The sequence below is a fragment of the Oncorhynchus tshawytscha genome, linkage group LG12 (genome assembly GCF_018296145.1).
Source record: "Oncorhynchus tshawytscha isolate Ot180627B linkage group LG12, Otsh_v2.0, whole genome shotgun sequence".
In the NCBI taxonomy this organism is placed as follows: Eukaryota; Metazoa; Chordata; class Actinopteri; order Salmoniformes; family Salmonidae; genus Oncorhynchus; species Oncorhynchus tshawytscha.
Genome location: NC_056440.1, coordinates 17,544,735 through 17,568,532, shown reverse-complemented (window position 1 = coordinate 17,568,532; position 23,798 = coordinate 17,544,735). Strand labels below are relative to the sequence as shown.

Sequence of the window (23,798 nt, the reverse complement as noted above, 5' to 3'; positions counted from 1 at the left end):
AGGAGGTGGGAAGAGGATGGAAGAGAGACAAAATCCCCAAATAATGTTGAATTCTCCCAACAAAATAATGTTGAATTCTCCCAACAAAATAATTGCATATAGGCCTAAATAAGTGTTCCAAATAATTGCAGCACTCTAAGTGTATAGGCTGGTAACTTGCTATGCAATCGCGGTGGATAAGACATCCATAGATGATTAACTGTGTGTGAACATCAAGAGAATCGAAACAAGCTCATGGAATCCATAACTAATGGGTTTCAACTCCAGGGGAGCCCAGTAACTTCTAAGTGAAAGGGTACCCCTTCCCACCTTGGAGAGATCATAGTACTCCCTGATTAACTACATCCATATGGAATCACACTCCAACTAAGCTACATGACTGGACAGCTCTGAATTCTCAGGCTGTGTCCTGTTTTCAACCACCCCTACCAACCCCCTTCCTCCTCACAGCACCCTCCTCGCCAACCCCCTTCCTCCTCACAGCACCCTCCTCACCAACCCCCTTCCTCCTCACAGCACCCTCCTCACCAACCCCCTTCCTCCTCACAGCACCCCCCACCCTACCAACCCCTTCCCCCTCACAGCACCCTCCCCACCCTACCAATCCCCTTCCTCCTCACAGTACCCCCTCCACCCTACCAACCCCCTTCCTCCTCACAGGACCCCCCTCCACCCTACCAACCCCCTTCCTCCTCACAGCACCCCCCACCCTACCAAACCCCTCCACCCCACCAACCCCCTTCCTCCTCACAGCACCCACCTCCACCCTATCAACCCCCTTTCTCCTCATAGCACCCCCTCCACCCTACCAACACCCTTCCTCCTCATAGCACCCCCTCCACCCTACCAACCCCCTTCCTCCTCATAGCACCCCCCCTCCACCCTACCAACCCCTTCCTCCTCATAGCACCCCCTCCACCCTACCAACCCCCTTCCTCCTCATAGCACCCTCCTCACAGCACCCCCTCCAGCCTACCAACCCCTTCCTCCTCACGGCACCTCCCCACCAACCCCCTTCCTCCTCACAGCGCTCCCCCACCAACCCCTTTCCTTCTCGCAGCACCCCCCTCACCCTTCATTCCTCTTCTCTGCTGCAATCCTGCAGTAAATTTAGTTTCAAATATTTCATTTGAATTACTAAAAATGTTTCGCTTCATCAACAATCCTAAAATTTAAGGGGAAACATCCATCCATCTTCCATCTAACCTCCACTCCCCCAGCCCTGCTTAACTGTGCCCCTATCCCACAGGATTACTAATGACCAGTGTGAAGCAGGGGACCATTAGAGGCTGACTGACAATAGGCCGGTTCTTCCCCTCTCTCCCTCTCTCTTTGGCATAGAGCGGATGGGAAAAACACGGCTAGAACAAGGGTCTTTGGTTTGGGTGATTAGGACTTGGTAAGGCTGGGGGATGGGGCTGGGGAGCTGGGGATGGACCTTGGGACTTGGGAGTGGGACTTCACTGTCAGGGCTTGGAGATTTGAGTTTGGGACTATGGACTGATGGTGGTGGGGGTCTGGAGGAGGGGTTGGCTGGGTGCTGGCTGGAGAATTGGCAGGCCAGAGAGCTGGATGTTGGCTGGGGCAGGTCGGAAGCAGAGGGGGACTACATGAATATTCACGTCTCATTGTGTGCAGGTCAGGCTGGGTAGACATGAGGGAGACGGTGCCAGGATGGAGGTAATAGAAACAGGAAAAACACGTCTGTGTTCAGTGTTATGCTCCCCAACGCTCCCCAACCCCAACGCTCCCCAACCCCTCCCCTCGCTCCCCAACCGCTCCCCAACCCCAACGCTCCCCAACCCTCCCCTCGCTCCCCAACCGCTCCCCAACCCCTCCCCTCGCTCTCCAACGCTCCTCAACCCCTCTCCTCGCTCTCCAACGCTCCTCAACCCCTCTCCTCGCTCCCCAACGCTCCTCAACCCCTCTCCTCGCTCCCCAACCCCAACGCTACCCAACCCCAATGCTCCCCAAACCCTCCCCTCCCCAACCGCTCCGCTCCCCAACCCCTCCCCAACCGCTCCCCAAACCCTCCCCCTCCCCAACCCCAACGCCCCCCCAACCACTCCCCCTCCCCAACCCCAACGCCCCCAACCACTCCCCTCCCCAACCCCAACTGCTCCCCAACCCCTCCCCCTCCCCAACCGCTCCCCAAACCCCAACGCTCCCCAACTCCAACGCTCCCCAACCGCTCCGCTCCCCAACACCTCCCCAACCGCTCTGTTCCAACCACTCCCCAACACCTCTCCAACCGCTCTGTTCCCCAACCACTCCCCAACACCTCTCCAACCGCTCTGTTCCCCAACACCTCTCCAACCGCTCTGTTCCCCAACCACTCCCCAACACCTCTCCAACCGCTCTGTTCCCCAACCACTCCCCAACACCTCCCCAACCGCTCTGTTCCCCAACCACTCCCCAACACCTCCCCTCGCTCCCCAACACCCAACACCCATCCCCCTCCCAAACCACCACCCTCCCCCTCCGCTCCCCAACCCCTCCCGTCACTCTGTCTCGCTTTCTATGGTTACCTCGCTCTGTTCTCTCACTCATTTTCGCTACTTCTTTCTCTCCTTCTTTCATTGCACACGGATTAGAATTTCCTCACAAGAACAGATATTCTAAAACTAAAATACAATCTATATCTATCCATCTGAGGAATCAGGAGATGTAGCTTGAAACAACTCTAGTATTCAGGTTTCGTGTTGGGCATGTCATCTTTCTCTGATAGAAAACCCGGGGTATTATGTTTATCTAATTATTTCCCTCTGTAATGTAATCTTTGGATCTGATACCTGAATGTCCTACTACAGTACACTCTGAATACACGTTGGTCCTCTGATAACAATGGGACTGACAAAACTGCTCCTTATGGACCCAAACCCGGATTTATTTTGGAATGCCCTTTTTTGTTGTTGTTGTTGTGTATATGTGTATTGTGCTTACCGGTGTCTCTAGTTTCTCTGGCTGCACGTCAGACTCAAATGTCTGTTTCTGCAGAGTTTTGTGTAGACTTGCCCGCTCCGAATATGCACTCCAACTATCTCCCTGGCACCTGCACACACACACACACACACACCTTGTTTTTATCTTATCAGAGCAGATTAGATGTAGTATTCCACCCCCCCATAGACACAAAGCCCCAGGACGTGGATGAAAACCCTGACCAGGAGAGTGACTGTGTGTGTGTACACTACCGGTCAAAAGTTTTAGAACACCTACTCATTCAAGTGTTTTTCTATGTTTTTACATTGTAGAATAATAGTGAAGACATCACAACTATGAAAAAACACATGGAATCATGTAGTAACCAAAAAAGTGTTAAACAAATCAAAATGTATTTTATATTTGAGGTTCTTCAAATAGCCACACTTTGCCTTGATGACAGCTTTGCACACTCTTGGCATTCTCTCAACCAGCTTCATGAGGTAGTCACCTGGAATGCATTTCAATTAACAGGTGTGTCTCCTTAAAAGTTCATTTGTGGAATTTCTTTCCTTCTTAATGCGTTTGAGCCAATCAGTTGTGTTGTGACAAGGTAGGTGTGGTAAACAGAAGATAGTCCTGATTGGTAAAAGACCAAGTCCGTATTATGGCAAGAACAGCTCTAATAAGCAAAGAGAAAAGACAGCCCATTATTACTTTAAGACATGAAGGTCAGTCAATATGGAACATTTCAAGAACTTTGAAAGTTTCTTCAAGTGGAATCGTAAAAACCATCAAGCGCTATGATGAAACTGGCTCTCCTGAAGACTGCCACAGGAATGGAAGACCCAGAGTTACCTCTGCTACAGAGGACAAGTTCATTAGAGTTAACTGCACCTCAGATTGCTGACCAATTAAATGCTTCACAGAGAACAAGTAACAGACACATCTCAACATCAACTTTTCAGAGGAGACTGCGTGAATCAGGCCTTCATGGTCGATTTGCTGCAAAGAAACCACTACTAAAGGACACCAATAATAAGAAGAGACTTGCTTGTGTCAAGAAACATGAGCAATGGACATTAGACCGATGGAAATGTGTACTTTGGTCTGGAGTGAAATGTAAGATTTTTGGTTCCAACCGCTGTGTCTTTATGAGACGAGTGTGGGTGAACGGATTATCTCTGCATGTGTATTCCCCACAGTGAAGCATGGAGGAGGAGGTGTTAGGGTGTGGGGGTGCTTTGCTGCTGACACTATCTGTGATTTATTTAGAATTTAAGGCACACTTAACCAGCATGGCTACCACAGCATTCTGCAGCGATACGCCATCCCATCTGGTTTGGGCTTAGTGGGACTATCATTTATTTATAACAGGACAATGACCCAACACACCTCCAGGCTGTGTAAGGGCTATTTTACCAAGAAGGAGAGTGATGAGTGCTGCATCAGATGACCTGGCCTCCACAACCCCCAGACCTCAACCAAATTGAGATGTTTTGGGATGAGTCGGAACGCAGAGTGAAGGAAAAGACTGTTGGAAATGCATTCCAAGTGAAGATGGCTGAGAGAATGTCAAGAGTGTGCAAAGGGTGCCTATTTGAAGAATCTCAAATATAAAATATATTTTGATTTGTTTAACACTTTCTTGGTTACTAAATGATTCCATATGTGTTATTTCATAGTTTTCATGTCTTCACGATTATTCTACAATGTAGAAAATAGTAAAAATAAATAAAAACCCTTGAATGAGTAGGTATTCTAAAACTTTTGACCGGTAGTGTATGTGTGCCAGCAGTAGACAGTGGGCCTAGGCTGTGATAAGTAATCAGTGTGTGGTATGTGTGGGCCTAGGCTGTGATAAGTAATCAGTGTGTGGTATGTGTGAAGATAACCCCTCTGTCTATCACTGTCTCTCAGACATCTCTCTGTAGACAGAGACAGAGACAGAGACAGACAGACAGACAGACAGACAGCCAGACAGCCAGGTTTCCACTGTATAAACCACTGCACAGGTTTCCACTGTATAAACCACTGCACAGGTTTCCACTGTATAAACCACTGCACAGGTTTCCACTGTATAAACCACTGCACAGGTTTCCACTGTATAAACCACTGCACAGGTTTCCACTGTATAAACCACTGCACAGGTTTCCACTGTATAAACCACTGCACAGGTTTCCACTGTATAAACCACTGCACAGGTTTCCACTGTATAAACCACTGCACAGGTTTCCACTGTATAAACCACTGCACAGGTTTCCACTGTATAAACCACTGCACAGGTTTACACTGTATAAACCACTGCATAGGTTTCCACTGTGTTGTTTGCCCCAGTGGTCATCAACTCTGGTTCTGAAGACTGAGCCACTTGGTGTGCAGCCTTTAGTCATGCTGGCCCAAAGCCTGCACACCAGATAGCTCTCCAGGTAGTCCAGGGTTAGTGACCACTAGTAGTCACAAGGGAAAGGAGATTAGGAAAGAAAGCAGCCCCTGAATGTGTCTAAGAGTTGATCAAAATAAGTTTACCTCCTGCTGACCATCAGCCAGGGTTGGGTGTAACTCTGAACACAGTCCCTGACATGGGAATCCAACTCCACCCTATAGAGATATAGGCGGTCAGTGAGGGATTGAGAAGGATGTTAAGCACACATACACACTCATTACATGCACACACAATCATTTTCCCTCATTCTGCAGTCCCATCTCATCAGCACTATCTGTAACATCATGTTCAAGGTGAGTGACAATCCTAAAACAATAAGATACCACTGTCAGAATATTTTCACTATTTCACACCCTCTTGGGTTGTAAGAGCCTTCTGAGGTAGACTTATTCTATTCCATTATAAGTGGGACCTAGGGAACTAGTGGGTGGGGTGTCATCTGGACGCAGATATAGGTTGATAGTGGAGAAAGTTACTGGGACTATTGGAATAATAGCCAGCCTTAAATCAATATCTAATCCAGACCTCTAGACCCTCCCTGCTCTCTCCTCGATATGTGGGGATCTGATAGGCATAACAATCTAGTAACATGGTTGAGTTTATTCTATATTGATCATGTGACCATGCGACCCACCCCTCCTCCGGCACAGAGTGGCGTACGGTCCGACACTCCTTCTCCACCAGTTCTACTTCCAGGTCGTCGTCGGGGAAATCTCCAAGCTCCTGCATGAGGGCGGAGTCTCCACTCTGTAGCTGTGACATCAGAAACTCTTCCAGGTCCAAGGGCTCCACCGCGTCATATGACTGGGGCTGGAGAGACAGATATCATACTATTATATAGTGTACAAAACATTATGAACACTTGTACAAAACATTGTGAACACTTGCTCTTTTCATGACATAGACATTAACTTTTCCTCCATTACATTATTGAGGTCACTTGTTAAATCCACTTCAAATCAGTGTAGATGAAGGAGAGGAGACATGTTAAAGAAGGCCTTCAGACAATTGAGACATTGATTGTGTATGTGTGCCATTCAGGGTGAATGGGCAAGACAAAAATATTTTAGTGCCTTTGAACAGGGTATGGGAGTAGGTAGGTGCCAGGTGCACTAGTTTGTGTCAAGAACTGCAACACTGCTGGGTTTTTCATGCTCAACAGTTTCCTGTGTGAATTAAGAATGGTCCGCCACCCAAAGGACATCCAGCCAACTTGACAACTGTGGGAAGCATTGGAGTCAACATGGGCCAGCATCCCTGTGGAACGCTTTCAACACCTTGTAAAGTCCAGGCCCCAACAAATAGGGGCAGTTCTGAGGGCAAAGGGGGGAGTGCAACTCAAGATTGGGAAAGTGTTCTTAATGTAAAGGGAAAGGGGAATGTCTTGTCAGTTGTACCACTGAATGCATTCAACTGAAATGTGTGTTTCCGCATTTAACCCAACCACTCTGAATCAGAGAGGAAGTAGAGAAGGGGCGAAGGACACAGTGACAGAGAGAGAGCGGTAGAGGGAGAAAATAGAGATGCAGAGGGCACAGGCAGGAAACGGTTAAGGCACAAAGTTACCACATGTTGGCATTCTTAAGATTATGAATAAACCACTGTTGTGCATCTAAATGTGTCATTGATAGAGTCAGATTATTCCAGATATGTATTCCCTGGCTTCAATGAAAGGAATGCCTGGAAACAAACCAAGAACCTAACAACACATTGTTTAAAGTACAAACAGAGAGAGAGGGGCAGGAAAAAAAGAGGCAGAGAGATAGAGAGGCATTCAGAGAGAGTGAGAGAGAGGCATACAGAGAGAGCGAGAGCGAGGCATACAGAGAGAGCAAGAGAGAGAAAAGCAGAGAGAGAGGCATAGAGAGAGAGGCATTGAGAGAGAGATATAGAGAGAGAGATATATAGAGAGAGAGATATATAGAGAGAGAGATATATAGAGAGAGAGATATAGAGAGAGAGAGATATATAGAGAGAGAGATATAGAGAGAGAGAGATAGAGAGAGAGAGAGATATAGAGAGAGAGAGATATAGAGAGAGAGAGATATATAGAGAGAGAGAGATATATAGAGAGAGATATAGAGAGAGAGAGAGATATAGAGAGAGAGATATATAGAGAGAGAGATATATATAGAGAGAGAGATATATAGAGAGAGATATATAGAGAGAGAGATATATAGAGAGAGAGATATATAGAGAGAGAGATATATAGAGAGAGATATATAGAGAGAGAGAGATATAGAGAGAGAGAGATATAGAGAGAGATCTAACCCCTTCTGGGGAAATTGTAAAACACTAAACAAAAAACAACACAAAGAGTTATCTATCAAAACAGAGGTGTATGAGTAAACCACTTCTCCAATACCTTTGGCCCTATAACAAAGAAGAAACAGCAAAAACATGTACAGGATCAAATGCAAATCTTAGAAACTATTAAAGACAACCAGAACCCACTGGATTCTACAATTACATTGAATGAACTACAGGACAAAATACAAACTCTCCAACCCAAAAAGGCCTGCGGCATCGTCCCAATATTTGTATCCAACGACTGATCACCCCAATCCACAAAAGTGAAGACAAATGTGACCCCAATAACTACCGTGGAATATGCGTCAACAGTAACCTTGGGAAAATCCTCTGCATTATCATTAACAGCAGACTCGTACATTTCCTCAATGAAAACAATGTACTGAGCAAATGTCAAATTGGCTTTTTATCAATTTACCGTACAACAGACCATGTATTCACCCTGCACACCCTAATTGACAACCAAACAAACCAAAACAAAGGCAAAGTCTTCTCATGCTATGTTGATTTAAAAAAAGCCTTTGACTCAATTTGGCATGAGGGTCTGCTATACAAATTGATGGAAAGTGGTGTTGGGGGTAAAACATACGACATTATAAAATCCATGTACACAAACAACAAGTGTGCGGTTAAAATTGGCAAAAAACACACACATTTCTTCACGCAGGGTCGTGGGGTGAGACAGGGATGCAGCTAAAGCCCCACCCTCTTCAACATATACATCAACGAATTGGAGCAGGCACTAGAAAAGTCTGCAGCACCCGGCCTCACCCTACTAGAATCCAAAGTCAAATGTCTACTGTTTGCTGATGATCTGGTGCTTCTGTCACCAACCAAGGACACAGATTCTGTCAGACCTGGGCCCTGACAGTAAATCTCAGTAGAGACCAAAATAATGGTGTTCCAAAAAAGGTCCAGTCGCCAGGACCACAAATACAAATTCCATCTAGACACTGTTGCCCTAGAGCACACAAAAAACTATACATACCTTGGCCTATACATCAGCGCCACAGGTAACTTCCAAAAAGCTGTGAACGATCTGAGAGACAAGGCAAGAAGGGCATTCTATGCCATCAAAAGGAACTTAAATTTCAACATACATTAGGATTTGGCTAAAAATACTTGAATCAGTCATAGAGCCCATTCCCCTTTATGGTTGTGAGGTCTGGGGTCCGCTCACCAACCAAGACTTCACAAAATGGGACAAACACCAAATTGAGACTCTGCATGCAGAATTCTGCAAAAATATCCTCTGTGTACAACGTAGAACACCAAATAATGCATGCAGAGCAGAATTAGGCCGATACCCACTAATTATCAAAATCCAGAAAAGAGCCGTTTAATTCTATAACCACCTAAAAGGAAGCGATTCCCAAACCTTCCATAACAGAGCCATCACCTACAGAGAGATGAACCTGGAGAAGAGTCCCCTAAGCAAGCTGGTCCTGGGGCTCTGTTCACAAACACACCCTACAGAGCCCCAGGACAGCAGCACAATTAGACCCAACCAAATCATGAGAAAACTAAAAGATAATTACTTGACACATTGGAAAGAATTCACAAAAAAACAGAGCAAACTAGAATGCTATTTGGCCCTACACAGAGAGTACACAGCGGCAGAATACCTGACCACTGAGACTGACCCAAAATTAAGGAAAGCTTTGACTATGTACAGACTCAGTGAGCATAGCCTTGCTATTGAGAAAGGCCGCCGTTGGCCGACATGGCTCTCAAGAGAAGACAGGCTATGTGCTCACTGCCCACAAAATGAGGTGGAAACTGAGCTGCACTTCCTAACCTCCTGCCCAATGTATGAACATATTAGAGATACATATTTCCCTCAGATTACACAGATCCACAAAGAATTCGAAAACAAATCCAATTTTGATAAACTCCCATATCTACTGGGTGAAATTCCACAGTGTGCCATCACAGCAGCAAGATTTGTGACCTGTTGCCACGAGAAAAGGGCAACCAGTGAAGAACAAACACCATTGTAAATACAACCCATATTTATGCTTATTTATTTTATTGTGTCCTTTAACCATTTGTACATTGTTAAAACACTGTGTATATATATATATATATAATATGACATTTGTAATGTCTTTATTGTTTTGAAACTTCTGTGTGTGTAATGTTTACTGTTCATTTTTATTGTTTATTTCACTTTATATATTCACTTTATATATTATCTACCTCACTTGCTTTGGCAATGTTAACAAATGTTTCCCATGCCAATAAAGCCCTTGAATTGAATTGAGAGAGGCAGAGAGAAAGAGAGAGAGGCAGAGAGAGAGAGAGAGAGAGAGAGAGAGAGAGAGAGAGAGAGAGAGAGAGAGGCAGAGAGAGAGAGAGAGGCAGAGAGAGAGAGAGAGGCAGAGAGAGAGAGAGAGAGAGGCAGAGAGAGAGAGAGAGAGAGAGAGAGAGGCAGAGAGAGAGAGAGAGAGAGAGAGAGAGGCAGAGAGAGAGAGAGAGGCAGAGAGAGAGAGAGAGAGAGAGAGAGAGAGAGAGAGAGAGAGGCAGAGAGAGAGAGAGGCAGAGCAGAGAGAGAGAGAGAGAGAGAGAGAGAGAGAGGCAGAGAGAGAGAGGCAGAGAGAGAGACAGAGAGAGAGAGAGAGAGAGAGAGAGGCAGAGAGAGAGACAGAGAGAGAAGAGAGAGAGAGACAGAGAGAGAGACAGAGAGAGAGAGAGAGAGAGAGAGAGAGAGAGAGAGAGAGAGAGAGAGAGAGAGGCAGAGAGAGAGAGAGAGAGAGAGAGAGACAGAGAGAGAGAGAGAGAGAGAGAGAGAGAGAGAGAGAGAGAGAGAGAGAGAGAGAGAGAGAGAGAGAGGCAGAGAGAGGCAGAGAGAGGCAGAGGCATTTTAGAGAGCTGGGAGGAGGAGGACAGGTTTGATCACAACTCTCCTTTCAACAACCTCAGACCTGCCAAGGAACGAGAGGACTGAGCTCATATACTTTCCATAGAAACTTTACATGTGCATGTGTGTGTATATTTGTGTGCTTGCATGCTGGTCTGTATTTGGATAGAAGTTTTTAATAGTTTATTTCTTCTCACATTAGTCTATAAATCCTCATCTTAACCCTCTGCAACCCCTGGGCAACTATCCCCCTATTCTAACTAAGGGGTGGCCGAGTCCACCTCATGACAGCTCATATGATTGACATAAAGACCCGTCAAACGCAGAGCAGAAGAGAGAAGTATCACGTGTGTAACATAATTCTGAGACAAAAACCCACAACAGTTATTGTTAAGTTGGTGTTGTGCTCTATAGCTAACTCTGTAACTACTGTGGTGTTCAATGGAAGTTGTAAGACACACACAAAACAATAACTGAGTGGTAGTCAAAGGCAACTTGCCAAATTCTGTTCTAATTACATCACTATGGCAGTAACTGTGGGGTTACATATACAGTAGTGTAGTTACTATACGGTAATGTGTTAAGTGTGGCTCAGAAATCTGCCAACTCAAGCAAAGATCTGAATGGAGGATAATCTGGAAAGCACTTGAGAAGAGTTTAGATCACACTATAGAAGATATGAATATCTATAAATCACCACTCTACAAAGTGGAGAGGAGAGCATGTTCCCCTTAAATCACATCATATTGTTACAGCAATATCCACAGTCAATGCAACAGCATCCAGCCTTATCCCAATCAAGTCTGCGATAAGAGTCAAAGAAATAAACAGGATTTTTTATCACCACAGAAGGCCATCCAATGACTATCGTAGACGAGAGGCTGCATTATAGAAATACGTAATCCAGATCTGTATCTTTATTCATTTCTATGGGCTGTATGCTGGGGCAATATGAGGGCATGGTGTGAAAGCTGAGCAGTGCAGGTGTTTCTCAGGGAGGGCTGTAGAGTGGAACCTGTGCAGACGACAGCATATCTGATCATATATCCGGCTGCTTTAGTGTGCAACATACCGCAGCAGACTAAAATCAAAATGCCCAGAAAACGTGAACTGTTGTGCTACCATCTGTTTTGTAAACGCTGTCTTTACCAGATGGTTCAAGACTTCATAGCTTCTGTTGTGTTTAGTGTGAGGAATGAATCAGGACAAACATCCTAATTCTCCCTCACTTCTTTTAGTGAACCGCAGACATTTTAATGCTTGGGAATCACGGCTGCACATCTCCTTCCATAATATATATTCTCTTTCCCTTCCTTAGCATGGAGCCAAATGAAACAAATCAATTCAAATGTATGCATGCCTCGGTCCCAACTCCCAGGTATGCTGCATTATGGAGCAGTGCTCTCAGCCAGGCCAGCAACAGGCTGTTGTCTCTACCAGCAGTCAGACTATTACACTACCACACTGTTACTCCTGAAGCAGTAAGCCATTTTAAGGCTGGAATACATGTTTCAATCATTTTGTGCATGTTGTTATTATATTTTACAATACTTGTAAAAAAAAGTATCGATTTGGGGGTGTTTTGTATTTTGTCAAAAATATATTTGAGGATACATCTTGGATACATCTTGCCTGTCCCTAACAGTAAGACAGTTTTACTACCCAACTCTGCAATGTGTCATTTCAGCCTAATGAGCAACACGTAGCCTACTTCCCCAAGCTGAGCCCCTGTACAGTCTGTACCAAATACGCAGTCTAACACCACATTACCTGCCTCCAACCTCACAACACTGGATGCTTCACACATTTGAAACAGAAAAGTGTAGGTCTCTAGATGACTGTTAGTAGAAATATAAACACGCTGAATTGGAAGTAGACTTACCCCGCTAAATACTCAACATGTAAGAGGGAAGTTCACAAAATGGCGCATTCCGGAAACAAGAACCTACAGCCTATACAGACTACTGGCAGTTACTGGTTTCTGACAACTCTTCCTCTAGAAGAGTTAACCACAAGCTCTTGCAAGAGTCAAAGACACTCTTACACAACTCCAAAGTGACTCCTAGCCCCCACCCCAAGACACTTCGGGTAGATGTAAAAGGATTGGATAGGTATAAGCAATATGGTGGAACTTAGTCCTAGCCTTTCAGCGGGCAACGTGGAGCCATCATCCTTAATACCCATCGAATGGTTTTAGGTCCCTACATGAAGTAGGTAAGGGAAGTGACCAGGGGTTGATTAGGTACGGAGCAGCAGTAAGTTCAAGTGAGGTAAAACACATGTCTACAGGAAGTGACATCAACAAGGCCTCCTCCAATCAGATTTTATGTTTCTTGATATAGTGTACTCTTGCTTGTTTGCGTGGTTCTGACAATAGTGGGCATACACAGACAAGCATAACACAAACACACACGTGATCCATCATTTTGGAAATGACTTACTAATAACAATACTCATCATTATAAGTCCTACAAATAGAGAGAGGAATCATACAAATAATCATCCCACACATCTGCCTGCAGCTCCACTGATCTCCTCCACAATGGTGCACCATGGGAAAATATAATTTGATTATGGTATTAAATAAACTCTTTCCCGCATCACAAATCCACAGATATAACAGATTTGCCAGTATAAGCTGGAAGGTAAGCAGGCCGTCCCATCCCTCTACAGTAGCCTGGGCCCTGACCCATTTCCCAAGCAGGCTAAAGATTAACCATAATAACTAGGGGATGGGCCAACTCTCCCTCCTCTGGCCTAGTCAGCTGACTAGCAGCAGAGAGAGAAATATCTAAGGGCTCAAGCCTACAGTCAGTGAGTCAGAGAGTCAGAGACACAAAGACTTGGCGCCTAAAGCCTGACGAATATAGAGAGGTATTAGTGCACTTAAAACAAGACAGAGAGACAGACAGATCAAATCAAAGTTTATTTGTCACGTGCGCCGAATACAACAGGTGTAGAGCTTACAGTTAAATGCTTACTTACAGGCTTTAACCAATAGTGCAAAAAAGGTATTAGGTGAACAATAGATAAGTAAGGAAATAAATACAAAAGTAAAAAGACAGTGAAAAACAGTAGCGAGGCTACATACAGTAGCGAGGTTACATACAGACACCAGTTAGTCAGGCTGATTGAGGTAGTATGTACATGTAGATATGGTTAAAGTTACTATGCATATATGATGAACAGAGAGTAGCAGTAGCGTAAAAGAGGGGTTGGTGGGTGGTGGGACACAATGCAGATAGCCAGGTTAGCCAATGTGCGGGAGCACAGGTTGGTCGGGCCAATTGAGGTAGTATGTATATGAATGCATAGTTAAAGTGACTATGCATACATGATAAACAGAGAGTAGCAGCAGTGTAAAAAGAGGGGTTGGGGGGGGAACACAATGCAAATAGTCCGGGTAGCCGTTTGATTACCTGTTCAGGAGTCTTATGGCTTGGGGGTAAAAACAGTTGAGAAGCCTTTTTGTCCAAGACTTAGCACTCCGGTACCGCTTGCCATGCGGTAGTAGAGAGAACAGTCTATGACTGGGGTGGCTGGGGTCTTTGACCATTTTTAGGGCCTTCCTCTGACACCGCCTGGTGTAGAGGTCCTGGAGGTCCAGTGACGCAACCAGTTAGGGCCGTCCTCTGACACCGCCTGTTGTAGAGGTCCTGGAGGTCCAGTGGTGCAACCAGTTAGGGTCTTCCTCTGACACCGCCTGGTGTAGAGGTCCTGGAGGTCCAGTGGTGCAACAATGCTCTCGATGTTGCAGCTGTAGAACCTTTTGAGGATCTGAGGACCCATGCCAAATCATTTTAGTTTCCTGAGGGGGAATAGGCTTTGTCGTGCCCTCTTTACGATGGTCTTGGTGTGTTTGGACCATTCTAGTTTGTTGGTGATGTGGACACCAAGGAAATTGAAGCTCTCAACCTGCTCCACTACAGCCACGTCAATGAGAATGGGGGTGTGCTCGGTCCTCCTTTTCCTGTAGTCCACAATCATCTCCTTAGTCTTGGTTACATTGAAGGTTAGGTTGTTATTCTGGCACAACACGGCCAGGTCTCTGACCTCCTCCCTATAGGCTGTCTCGTCGTTGTCAGTGATCAGGCCACTGTTGTGTAGTCTGCAAACTTAATGATGGTGTTGGAGTCGTGCCTGACCATGCAGTCGTGGGTGAACAGGGAATACAGGAGGAGACTGAGCACGCACCCTTGGGGGGCTCAAGTGTTGAGGATCAGCGTGGCAGATGTGTTGCTACCTAACATCACCACCTGGGGGCAGCCCGTCAGGAAGTCCAGGATCCAGTTGCAGAGGGAGATGTTTAGTCCCAGGATCCTTAGCTTAGTGATGAGCTTTGAGGGTACTATGGTGTTGAACGCTGAGCTGTAGTAAATGAATAGTATTCTCACATACAGTGGGGCAAAAAAAAGTATTTAGTCAGCCACCAATTGTGCAACTTCTCCCACTTAAAAAGATGACAGGCCTGTAATTTTCATCATAGGTACACTTCAACTATGACAGACAAAATGAGAATTTTAAAAATCCAGAAAATCACATTGTAGGATTTTTAATGAATTTATTTGCAAATTATGGTGGAAAATAAGTATTTGGTCACCTACAAACAAGCAAGATTTCTGGCTCTCACAGACCTGTAACTTCTTCTTTAAGAGGCTCCTCTGTCCTCCACTCGTTACCTGTATTAATGGCACCTGTTTGAACTTGTTATCAGAATAAAAGACACTTGTCCACAACCTCAAACAGTCACACTCCAAACTCCACTATGGCCAAGACCAACGAGCTGTCAAAGGACACCAGAAACAAAATTGTAGACCTGCACCAGGCTGGGAAGACTGAATCTGCAATAGGTAAGCAGCTTGGTTTGAAGAAATCAATTGTGGGAGCAATTATTAGGAAATGGAAGACATACAAGACCACTGATAATCTCCCTCGATCTGGGGCTCCACGCAAGATCTCACCCCGTGGGGTCAAAATGATCACAAGAACGGTGAGCAAAAGTCCCAGAACCACACCGGGGGGACCTAGTGAATGACCTGCATAGAGCTGGGACCAAAGTAACAAAGCCTACCATCAGTAACACACTACGCCACCAGGGACTCAAATCCTGCAGTGCCAGACGTGTCCCCCTGATTAAGCCAGTACATGTCCAGGCCAGTCTGAAGTTTGCTAGAGAGCATTTGAATGATTCAGAAGAAGATTGGGAGAATGTCATATGGTCAGATGAAACCAAAATATAACTTTTTGGTAAAAACTCAACTCGTCGTGTTTGGAAGACAAAGAATTCTGAGTTGCATCCAAAGAATACCATACCTACTGTGAAGCATTCGGGTGGAAACATCATGCTTTGGGGCTGTTTTTCTGCAAAGGGACCAGGACGACTGATCCATGTAAAGGAAAGAATGAATGGGGCCATGTATCGTGAGATTTTGAGTGAAAACCTCCTTCCATAAGCAAGGGCATTGAAGATGAAACGTGGCTGGGTCTTTCAGCATGACAATGCCCGGGCAACGGAGTGCCTTCGTAAGAAGCATTTCAAGGTCCTGGAGTGGCCTAGCCAGTCTCCAGATCTCAACCCCATTGAAAATCTTTGGAGGGAGTTGAAAGTCCGTGTTGCCCAGCAACAGCCCCAAAACATCACTGATCTAGAGGAGATCTGCATGGAGGAATGGGCCAAAATACCAGCAACAGTGTGTGAAAACCTTGTGAAGACTTACAGAAAACGTTTGACCTCTGTCATTGCCAACAAAGGGTATTTAACAAAGTATTGAGATAAATAAGTATTTGGTCAATAACAAAAGTTTTCCACCATAATTTGCAAATAAATTCATTAAAAATCCTACAATGTGATTTTCTGGATTTTTTTTTTCATTTTGTCTGTCATAGTTGAAGTGTACCTATGATGAAAATTACAGGCCTCTCTCATCTTTTTAAGTGGGAGAACTTGCACAATTGTTGGCTGACTAAATACTTTTTTGCCCCACTGTAGGTGTTCCTTTTGTCCAGGTGGGAAAGGGCAGTGTGGAGTGCAATAGAGATTGCATCATCTGTGGATCTGTTTGGGCGGTATGCAAATTGGAGTAGATCTAGGGTTTCTGGGATAATGGTGTTGATGTGAGCCATTACCAGCCTTTTAAAGCACTTCATGGCTATGGACCTGAGTGCTACGGGTCTGTAGTCATTTAGGCAGGTTGCCTTTGTTCTTGGGCACAGGGACTATGGTGGTCTGCTTGAAACATGTTGGTATTACAGACTCAATCAGGGACATGTTGAACATTTTTGTGAAGACACCTGCCAGTTGGTCAGCACATGCCCGGAGCACATGTCCTGGTAATACGTCTGGCCCCGCAGCCTTGTGATTGTTGACCTGTTTAAAAGGTCTTACTCACGTCGGCTACAGAGAGCGTGATCACACAGTCATCCAGAACAGCTGATGCTCTCATGCATGCCTCAGTGTTGCTTGCCTCAAAACGGGCATAGAAGTGATTTAGCTCGTCTGGTAGGCTCGCTGGTTGTGGTATGTACATACAGTCATTGTGGGGACGACGTCCTCAATGCACTTATTGATAAAGCCAGTGATGTGGTGTACTCCTCAATGCCATTGGAAGAATCCCGGAACATGTTCCAGTCTGTGATAGCAAAACAGTCCTGTAGTTTAGCATCTGCTTCATCTGATCACTTTTATATAGACCGAGTCACTGGTGCTTCCTGCCTTAATTTTTGCTTGTAAGCAGGAATCAGGAGGGTAGAGTTGTGGTCGGATTTACAGACAGATAGACAGACAGAGAGAGACAGAGACACAGAGAGAGACACAGAGAGAGACACAGAGAATATGTGAGGAGTCACTGAATGTCCATGGGAGAAAATCCCTCTTTAGGATTACATTATTAGGCCTACAGCACAACATGCTGTGGGAAAGTCTCAGTCAGAATCCTTCTCCTAAAGGGGCGTTAAATAGTACACCATTGTGCTATTTCCCTCTACCCATGAAAGGGTCTAGTTAGTTGTACAGTAGTACTGTAACTCACCACGGTGGAGCAAGTGGAGACTGATGCGTTGGAGCTGTGACGACTATGTTGCTTGGAGACCTGGGGGGACCCATAGTTCCCACCGAAGTGTCTCCTGATCTCAGCAGACGAGTGTCTGAAACAGAGGAGAGGAGAAACTGAGGTGTACGACAAAACAGATATTATCAAAATTGATGGATCGAATCCCCGAGCTGACAAGGTAAAAATCTGTCGTTCTGCCCCTGAGCAGGGCAGTTAATCCAATGTTCCCCAGGTGCCAAATAGGTGGATGTGGATTATGGCAGCCCCCTCACCTCTCAGATTCAGAGGGGTTGGGTTAAATGTGGAAGACACATTTCAGTTGAATGCATTCAGTTGTACAACTGATTAGGTGCCCCATTTCCTTTCCCTTTTGGAGGGGCAGAATGACAGTCATTTTGGTAAGGGTTAATGTTGGTCACTGATTGAATAAAAACATCCTGCATAATAGTCATTTCCTGGATATCAGTGTCATTCACACTACTAAGCAACGTGTGTGGAAGAAGGAGGGGAGAGGTTCTAGAGCAGGGTTCCCCAGCTTGCGACCTGCTGGGACCGAATTTAGCCCGCAGGTTATATATATTTATAAATCAGCCCTGAATGCTGATTGGCTGACAGTCATGGCATATCAGACTGTATACCATGGGTATGACAAAACATGTAATTAGAGCAGGAAAAATAAGTTGGTAACCATTTTATAATAGCAATAAGGCACCTCTGGGGTTTGTTATTTATGGCCAATATACCACGGCTAAGGGCTGTGTCCAGGCACTCCGCAATGCGTTGTGCCTAAGAACAGCCATTAGCCATTGTATATTGGCCATATACCACATATATATTATTATTATTTTTGGAATTTTCATTGTTGGATATTAAAAAAAACACCAGGAAATCAGCTCCAAGTGATTCATATTTTAAAAATGTGTTTCCCACGCATAATAGAGAGACACATGATCATATACATATGTAAACAAGGTTTGAATAGATTATGTTTTAGTCAAATATTATATCTGTTTGGGATTCTTGCGGTCAATTTATTTGTAATTCTGATCCAGCCCTCCCGACCATCCCCTCTAGAAGAAAAAAAAATTGTCCTGTGCCTGAATCTAGTTGATGATCCCTGTTCTAGAGTCATTCACACTACTAAGTAGGAGGCGGGAGAGAGAGGATGAAGGAGAGAGAGGACGAAGGAGAGAGAGGACGAAGGAGAGAGAGGACGAAGGAGAGAGAGGACGAAGGAGAGAGAGGACGAAGGAAGAGGGAGAGAGAGGAGGAGGGAAGAGGGAGAGATAGCACGAAGGAGAGAGGAGGGAGGAGGGAGAGAGAGGACGGAGAGAGAGGACAAAGGAGAGAGGACAGAGAGAGAGGACAAAGGAGAGAAGACTGAGAGAAGACAAAGGAGAGAAGGACAAAGGAGAGAAGGAGAGAGAGGACAAAGGAGAGAAGACAGAGAGAGAGGACAAAGGAGAGAAGACAGAGAGAGAGGACAAAGGAGAGAAGACGGAGAGAGAGGACAAAGGAGAGAAGACGGAGAGAGAGGACAAAGGAGAGAAGACGGAGAGAGAGGACAAAGGAGAGAAGACGGAGAGAGAGGACAAAGGAGAGAAGACTGAGAGAGAAGACAAAGGAGAGAGGACGGAAGAGAGAGGACGGAAGAGAGAGGACAGAAGAGAGAGGACGGAAGAGAGAGGAGAAGAGAGAACCGTCAGCTTCAATAAAACCCTTGTCTTTGTGGGTAATAATGTGTCATTTGGTACTCCTTGGCTACTAGATCAGCCCTTTGTTTTCCCTTAAAGACTAGAATGGGAGCTGTACAAAGACCAGCAGCCATGCAAACAGATCAAGCGGAAAATCTTACAGACAGTAGAATGGAGCGCATAAAGAGAGAGAAGTTTGTGTGTTTGTGTGTGCCCGTGCAAGGAGAGAGATAAGGTGGGGGGGTGTCTCTTGGTGTCTTAGAAAATAAGAAAACCACCGTCAGAGAGCCCGACCGACAGAGAGACCGGCAGAGAGAAAGAGAGACAGAAATAGATCAAGCATCCTAATTTGAATCATATCTCATCGTTCTATGAGATGCTCCACTATAGAGCCATTAATCCACCATGTCATTGGTCCCTTACCAACGGGTACACAATACACTTTCTTCTTTCCTACTCTGCTATAAAGAAAATGCATGAAAAGTCCCTCAGTAGCAAAACTGTGTGAAGTGTGTGTGTGTGTGTGTGTGGCGCAACAGGGCTGTATTGTGTGGAGTTGGGAGTCTTTGAGGGGCACTGCCAAATGGGTCAGTGTCCCTGCTTCTCCTCCAGTCCCCATGCTGTTCATGCCAAATGGGTCAGTGTCCCTGCTTCTCCTCCAGTCTCCATGCTGTTCATGCCAAATGGGTCAGTGTCCCTGCTTCTCCTCCAGTCTCCATGCTGTTCATGCCAAATGGGTCAGTGTCCCTGCTTCTCCTCCAGTCTCCATGCTGTTCATGCCAAATGGGTCAGTGTCCCTGCTTCTCCTCCAGTCTCCATGCTGTTCATGCCAAATGGGTCAGTGTCCCTGCTTCTCCTCCAGTCTCCATGCTGTTCATGCCAAATGGGTCAGTGTCCCTGCTTCTCCTCCAGTCTCCATGCTGTTCATGCCAAATGGGTCAGTGTCCCTGCTTCTCCTCCAGTCTCCATGCTGTTCATGCCAAATGGGTCAGTGTCCCTGCTTCTCCTCCAGTCTCCATGCTGTTCATGCCAAATGGGTCAGTGTCCCTGCTTCTCCTCCAGTCTCCATGCTGTCCATGTGCTGCTGCTCTCTGTGTTCATTAAGTCATGGTAGTCATTGTTTAGGATGGATCTGCCACTGAAGATTCCCTCTACCTCTTCCCCAAGCAACACAATGATGTGGGCATCTTAACTCCAGGACTGCCATGTGATACTAGCCAACAGGACCTGCCAGTCTGAAAGCAGTCTGTAGTTTCATTTCAGTCTAGCACCATTTATACAGGTTTTCACCCACACCATTGTTGTCAACTTAACTCGTGAACAGAGTGTGAATTTGGTACCACTGTGTGGTGCGTGTGGCTCTGGGCTGTGGCTCTTTTAACTGGTTGAACTTTGCTCTATGTTCATTGGCATACTGCTCTCCTCTCGACTGCATGCATCCCGCCCAGGTCCTGACCATGTGGCTGCAGCTTCTCCTAACCCGCTCAGTGAGACTAGGCAGTGTGTGAGTGGGCTCCTGGTAAAAGGATAGTTCACCCATATTACAGGAGGCATGGCATAAAACACAGATAAACTCTCCACTTGGACGGTGGTGTTGCCAGGAGAGTTACATAATACAAAGGCCATCACTCAAGAATACCTCTGGTATGCTCCACACCTTCATGTATGGCTAAGGAATGCGAGTCTAGACTGGCTGTTCCATGGGTTGGCAATATATAACACCAGCTGTAAACATACAACTTTGAGTTGGGATGTGAGGGCTGGAATCAAAAAAAGCTCCTGTACAATGCCATGATTGCATTCTTGTACAGTATATGCTTGTACAGTATCCAAATCAAATCATCATGCATACATATCTCCTACTGTAGTTTCGAACAATTGCTGCTGAGATATAAACCTAAAATTTAGTAGTAGGGGTGGAAAACCAAAACACATGCTTGAGTCTTCTGACTCAATTCAAGGATAGAATATGTGCTGTGGTGGGTGTGCTGTGGTGTGCTGTGGTGTGGTGTGGTTGGTGGGTGTACTGTGGTGTGGTGGGTGTGCTGTGCTGTGCTGTGGTGTGGTGTGGTGTGGTGGGTGTGCTGTGGTGTGGTTGGGTGGGTGTTCTGTGGTGTGTTGTGCTGTGCCGTTGTGTGCTGTGCCGTGCTGCGGTGTAGTCGGTATGCTGAGGTGTAGTCGGTATGCTGGGGTATAGTCGTGCTGGGGTGTAGTCGGTGTGCTGGGGTGTAGTCGGTGTGCTGGGGTGTAGTCGGTGTGCTGGGGTGTAGTCGGTGTGCTGGGGCAGTCGGTGTGCTGGGGTGTTGTCGGTGTGCTGGGGTGTAGTCGGTATGCTGGGGTGAAGTCGGTGTGCTGGGGTGTAGTCGGTGTGCTGGGGTGTAGTCGGTGTGCTGGGCGTAGTCGGTGTGCTGGGGTGTAGTCGGTATGCTGGGGTGAAGTTGGTGTGCTGGGATGTAGTTGGTGTATTGAGCTTTACTCAAGGGCATAAAGTCAGTTATATAGTAATAAAACAATCTCATAGTTCAACAGCCTGAGACAGACTTGAAAGACACAGCCTTTATACAGCAGTAGGCTACCCACAACCACTCTGCCAACACATGGCATCCATCTCTCTCATTATTACACATGATAAAAACAGTAGGCAGACAACTCTTATAAGGCACACTCACTAACTCCATAAACAACTCCTGCCACACACACAACCACTCAATAACTCCATACACAACTCCTGCAACACACACACACTACCTCCTGCCACACACCCAATCACTAACGTCATACACAACTGCTGCCACACACACAACCACTCAATAACTCCATACACAACTCCTGCAACACACACACACTACCTCCTGCCACACACCCAATCACTAACGTCATACACAACTGCTGCCACACACACACACTCACTAACTCCATACATAACTCCTGCACACACACACACACACAAACTCCTGCCACACACACACACTCACTAACTCCATACACAACTCTTGCCACACACACATACACAACTGCTGCCACACACACACACACACACACACACACACACACTCACTAACTCCATACACAACTCCTGCCACACACACAAACCCAATCACTAACGTCATACACAACTGCTGCCACACACACACACACTCACTAACGTCATACACAACTGCTGCCACACACACACACACTCACTAACTCCATACACAACTCCTGCCACACACACACCAAATCACGAACGTCATACACAACTGCTACCACACACACACACACACTCACTAACTCCATACACAACTCCTGCCACACACACACACTCACTAACGTCATACACAACTCCTGTCACACACACACTCACTAACGCCATACACAACTCCTGCCTCACACACACACCCACTCACTAACGCCATACACAACTCCTGCCTCACACACACACACCCACTCACTAACGCCATACACAACTCCTGTCACACACACACTCACTAACGCCATACACAACTCCTGCCTCACACACATACCCACTCACTAACGCCATACACAACACCTGCCACACACACACACCCACCCACTCACTAACGCCATACACAACTCCTGCTCACACACACACCCACTCACTAACTTCATACACAACTCCTGCCACACACACACACCCACTCACTAACTTCATACACAACTCCTGCCACACACACACCGGTGTAGTCGGTATGCTGAGGTGTAGTCGGTATGCTGGGGTATAGTCGGTATGCTGGGGTGTGCTGGGGTGTAGTCGGTGTGCTGGGGTGTGCACTCACTAACGCCATACATAAGTCCTGCCACACACACACATCCACCCACCCACTCACTAACGCCATACACAACACCTGCCACACACACACACACACACACCCACTCACTCACTAACGCCATACACAACTCCTGCACACACACACACCCACCCACTCACTAACGCCATACACAACTCCTGCCACACACACACACCCACTCACTAACTTCATACACAACTCCTGCCACACACACACACAAACCCACTCACTAACGCCATACATAAGTCCTGCCACACACACACAAACCCACTCACTAATGCCATACATAAGTCCTGCCACACACACACATCCACCCACCCACTCACTAACGCCATACACAACTCCTGCCACACACACCCACTTACTACCTCCATACACAACACCTGCCACACACACACACACACCCACCCATTCACTCACTAACGCCATACACAACTCCTGCCACACACACCCACTTACTACCTCCATACACAACACCTGCCACACACACACACACACACACACACCCACCCACCCACTCACTAACGCCATACACAACTCCTGCCACACACACCCACCCACTCACTACCTCCATATACAACTCCTGCCACACACACCCACCCACTCACTACCTCCATACACAACACCTGCCACACACATACACACACCCACCCACTCACTCACTAACGCCATACACAACTCCTGCCACACACACCCACCCACTCACTACCTCCATATACAACTCCTGCC

General features: G+C 46.2%; 1 protein-coding gene across 1 annotated transcript in view; it reads right to left on the bottom strand.

Annotated features, from left to right (window-relative positions):
- The window catches only part of LOC112240103 (dedicator of cytokinesis protein 8-like), a gene marked incomplete in the record, with an annotated part of 143,091 nt that overhangs the window by 107,305 nt on the left and 11,988 nt on the right, over positions 1-23,798 (bottom strand). The window contains 4 exon segments of the mRNA XM_042331415.1: positions 2,944-3,052; positions 5,452-5,523; positions 6,003-6,178; positions 17,567-17,681. Of these exon segments, the coding sequence (XP_042187349.1) occupies positions 2,944-3,052; positions 5,452-5,523; positions 6,003-6,178; positions 17,567-17,681 (472 nt within the window).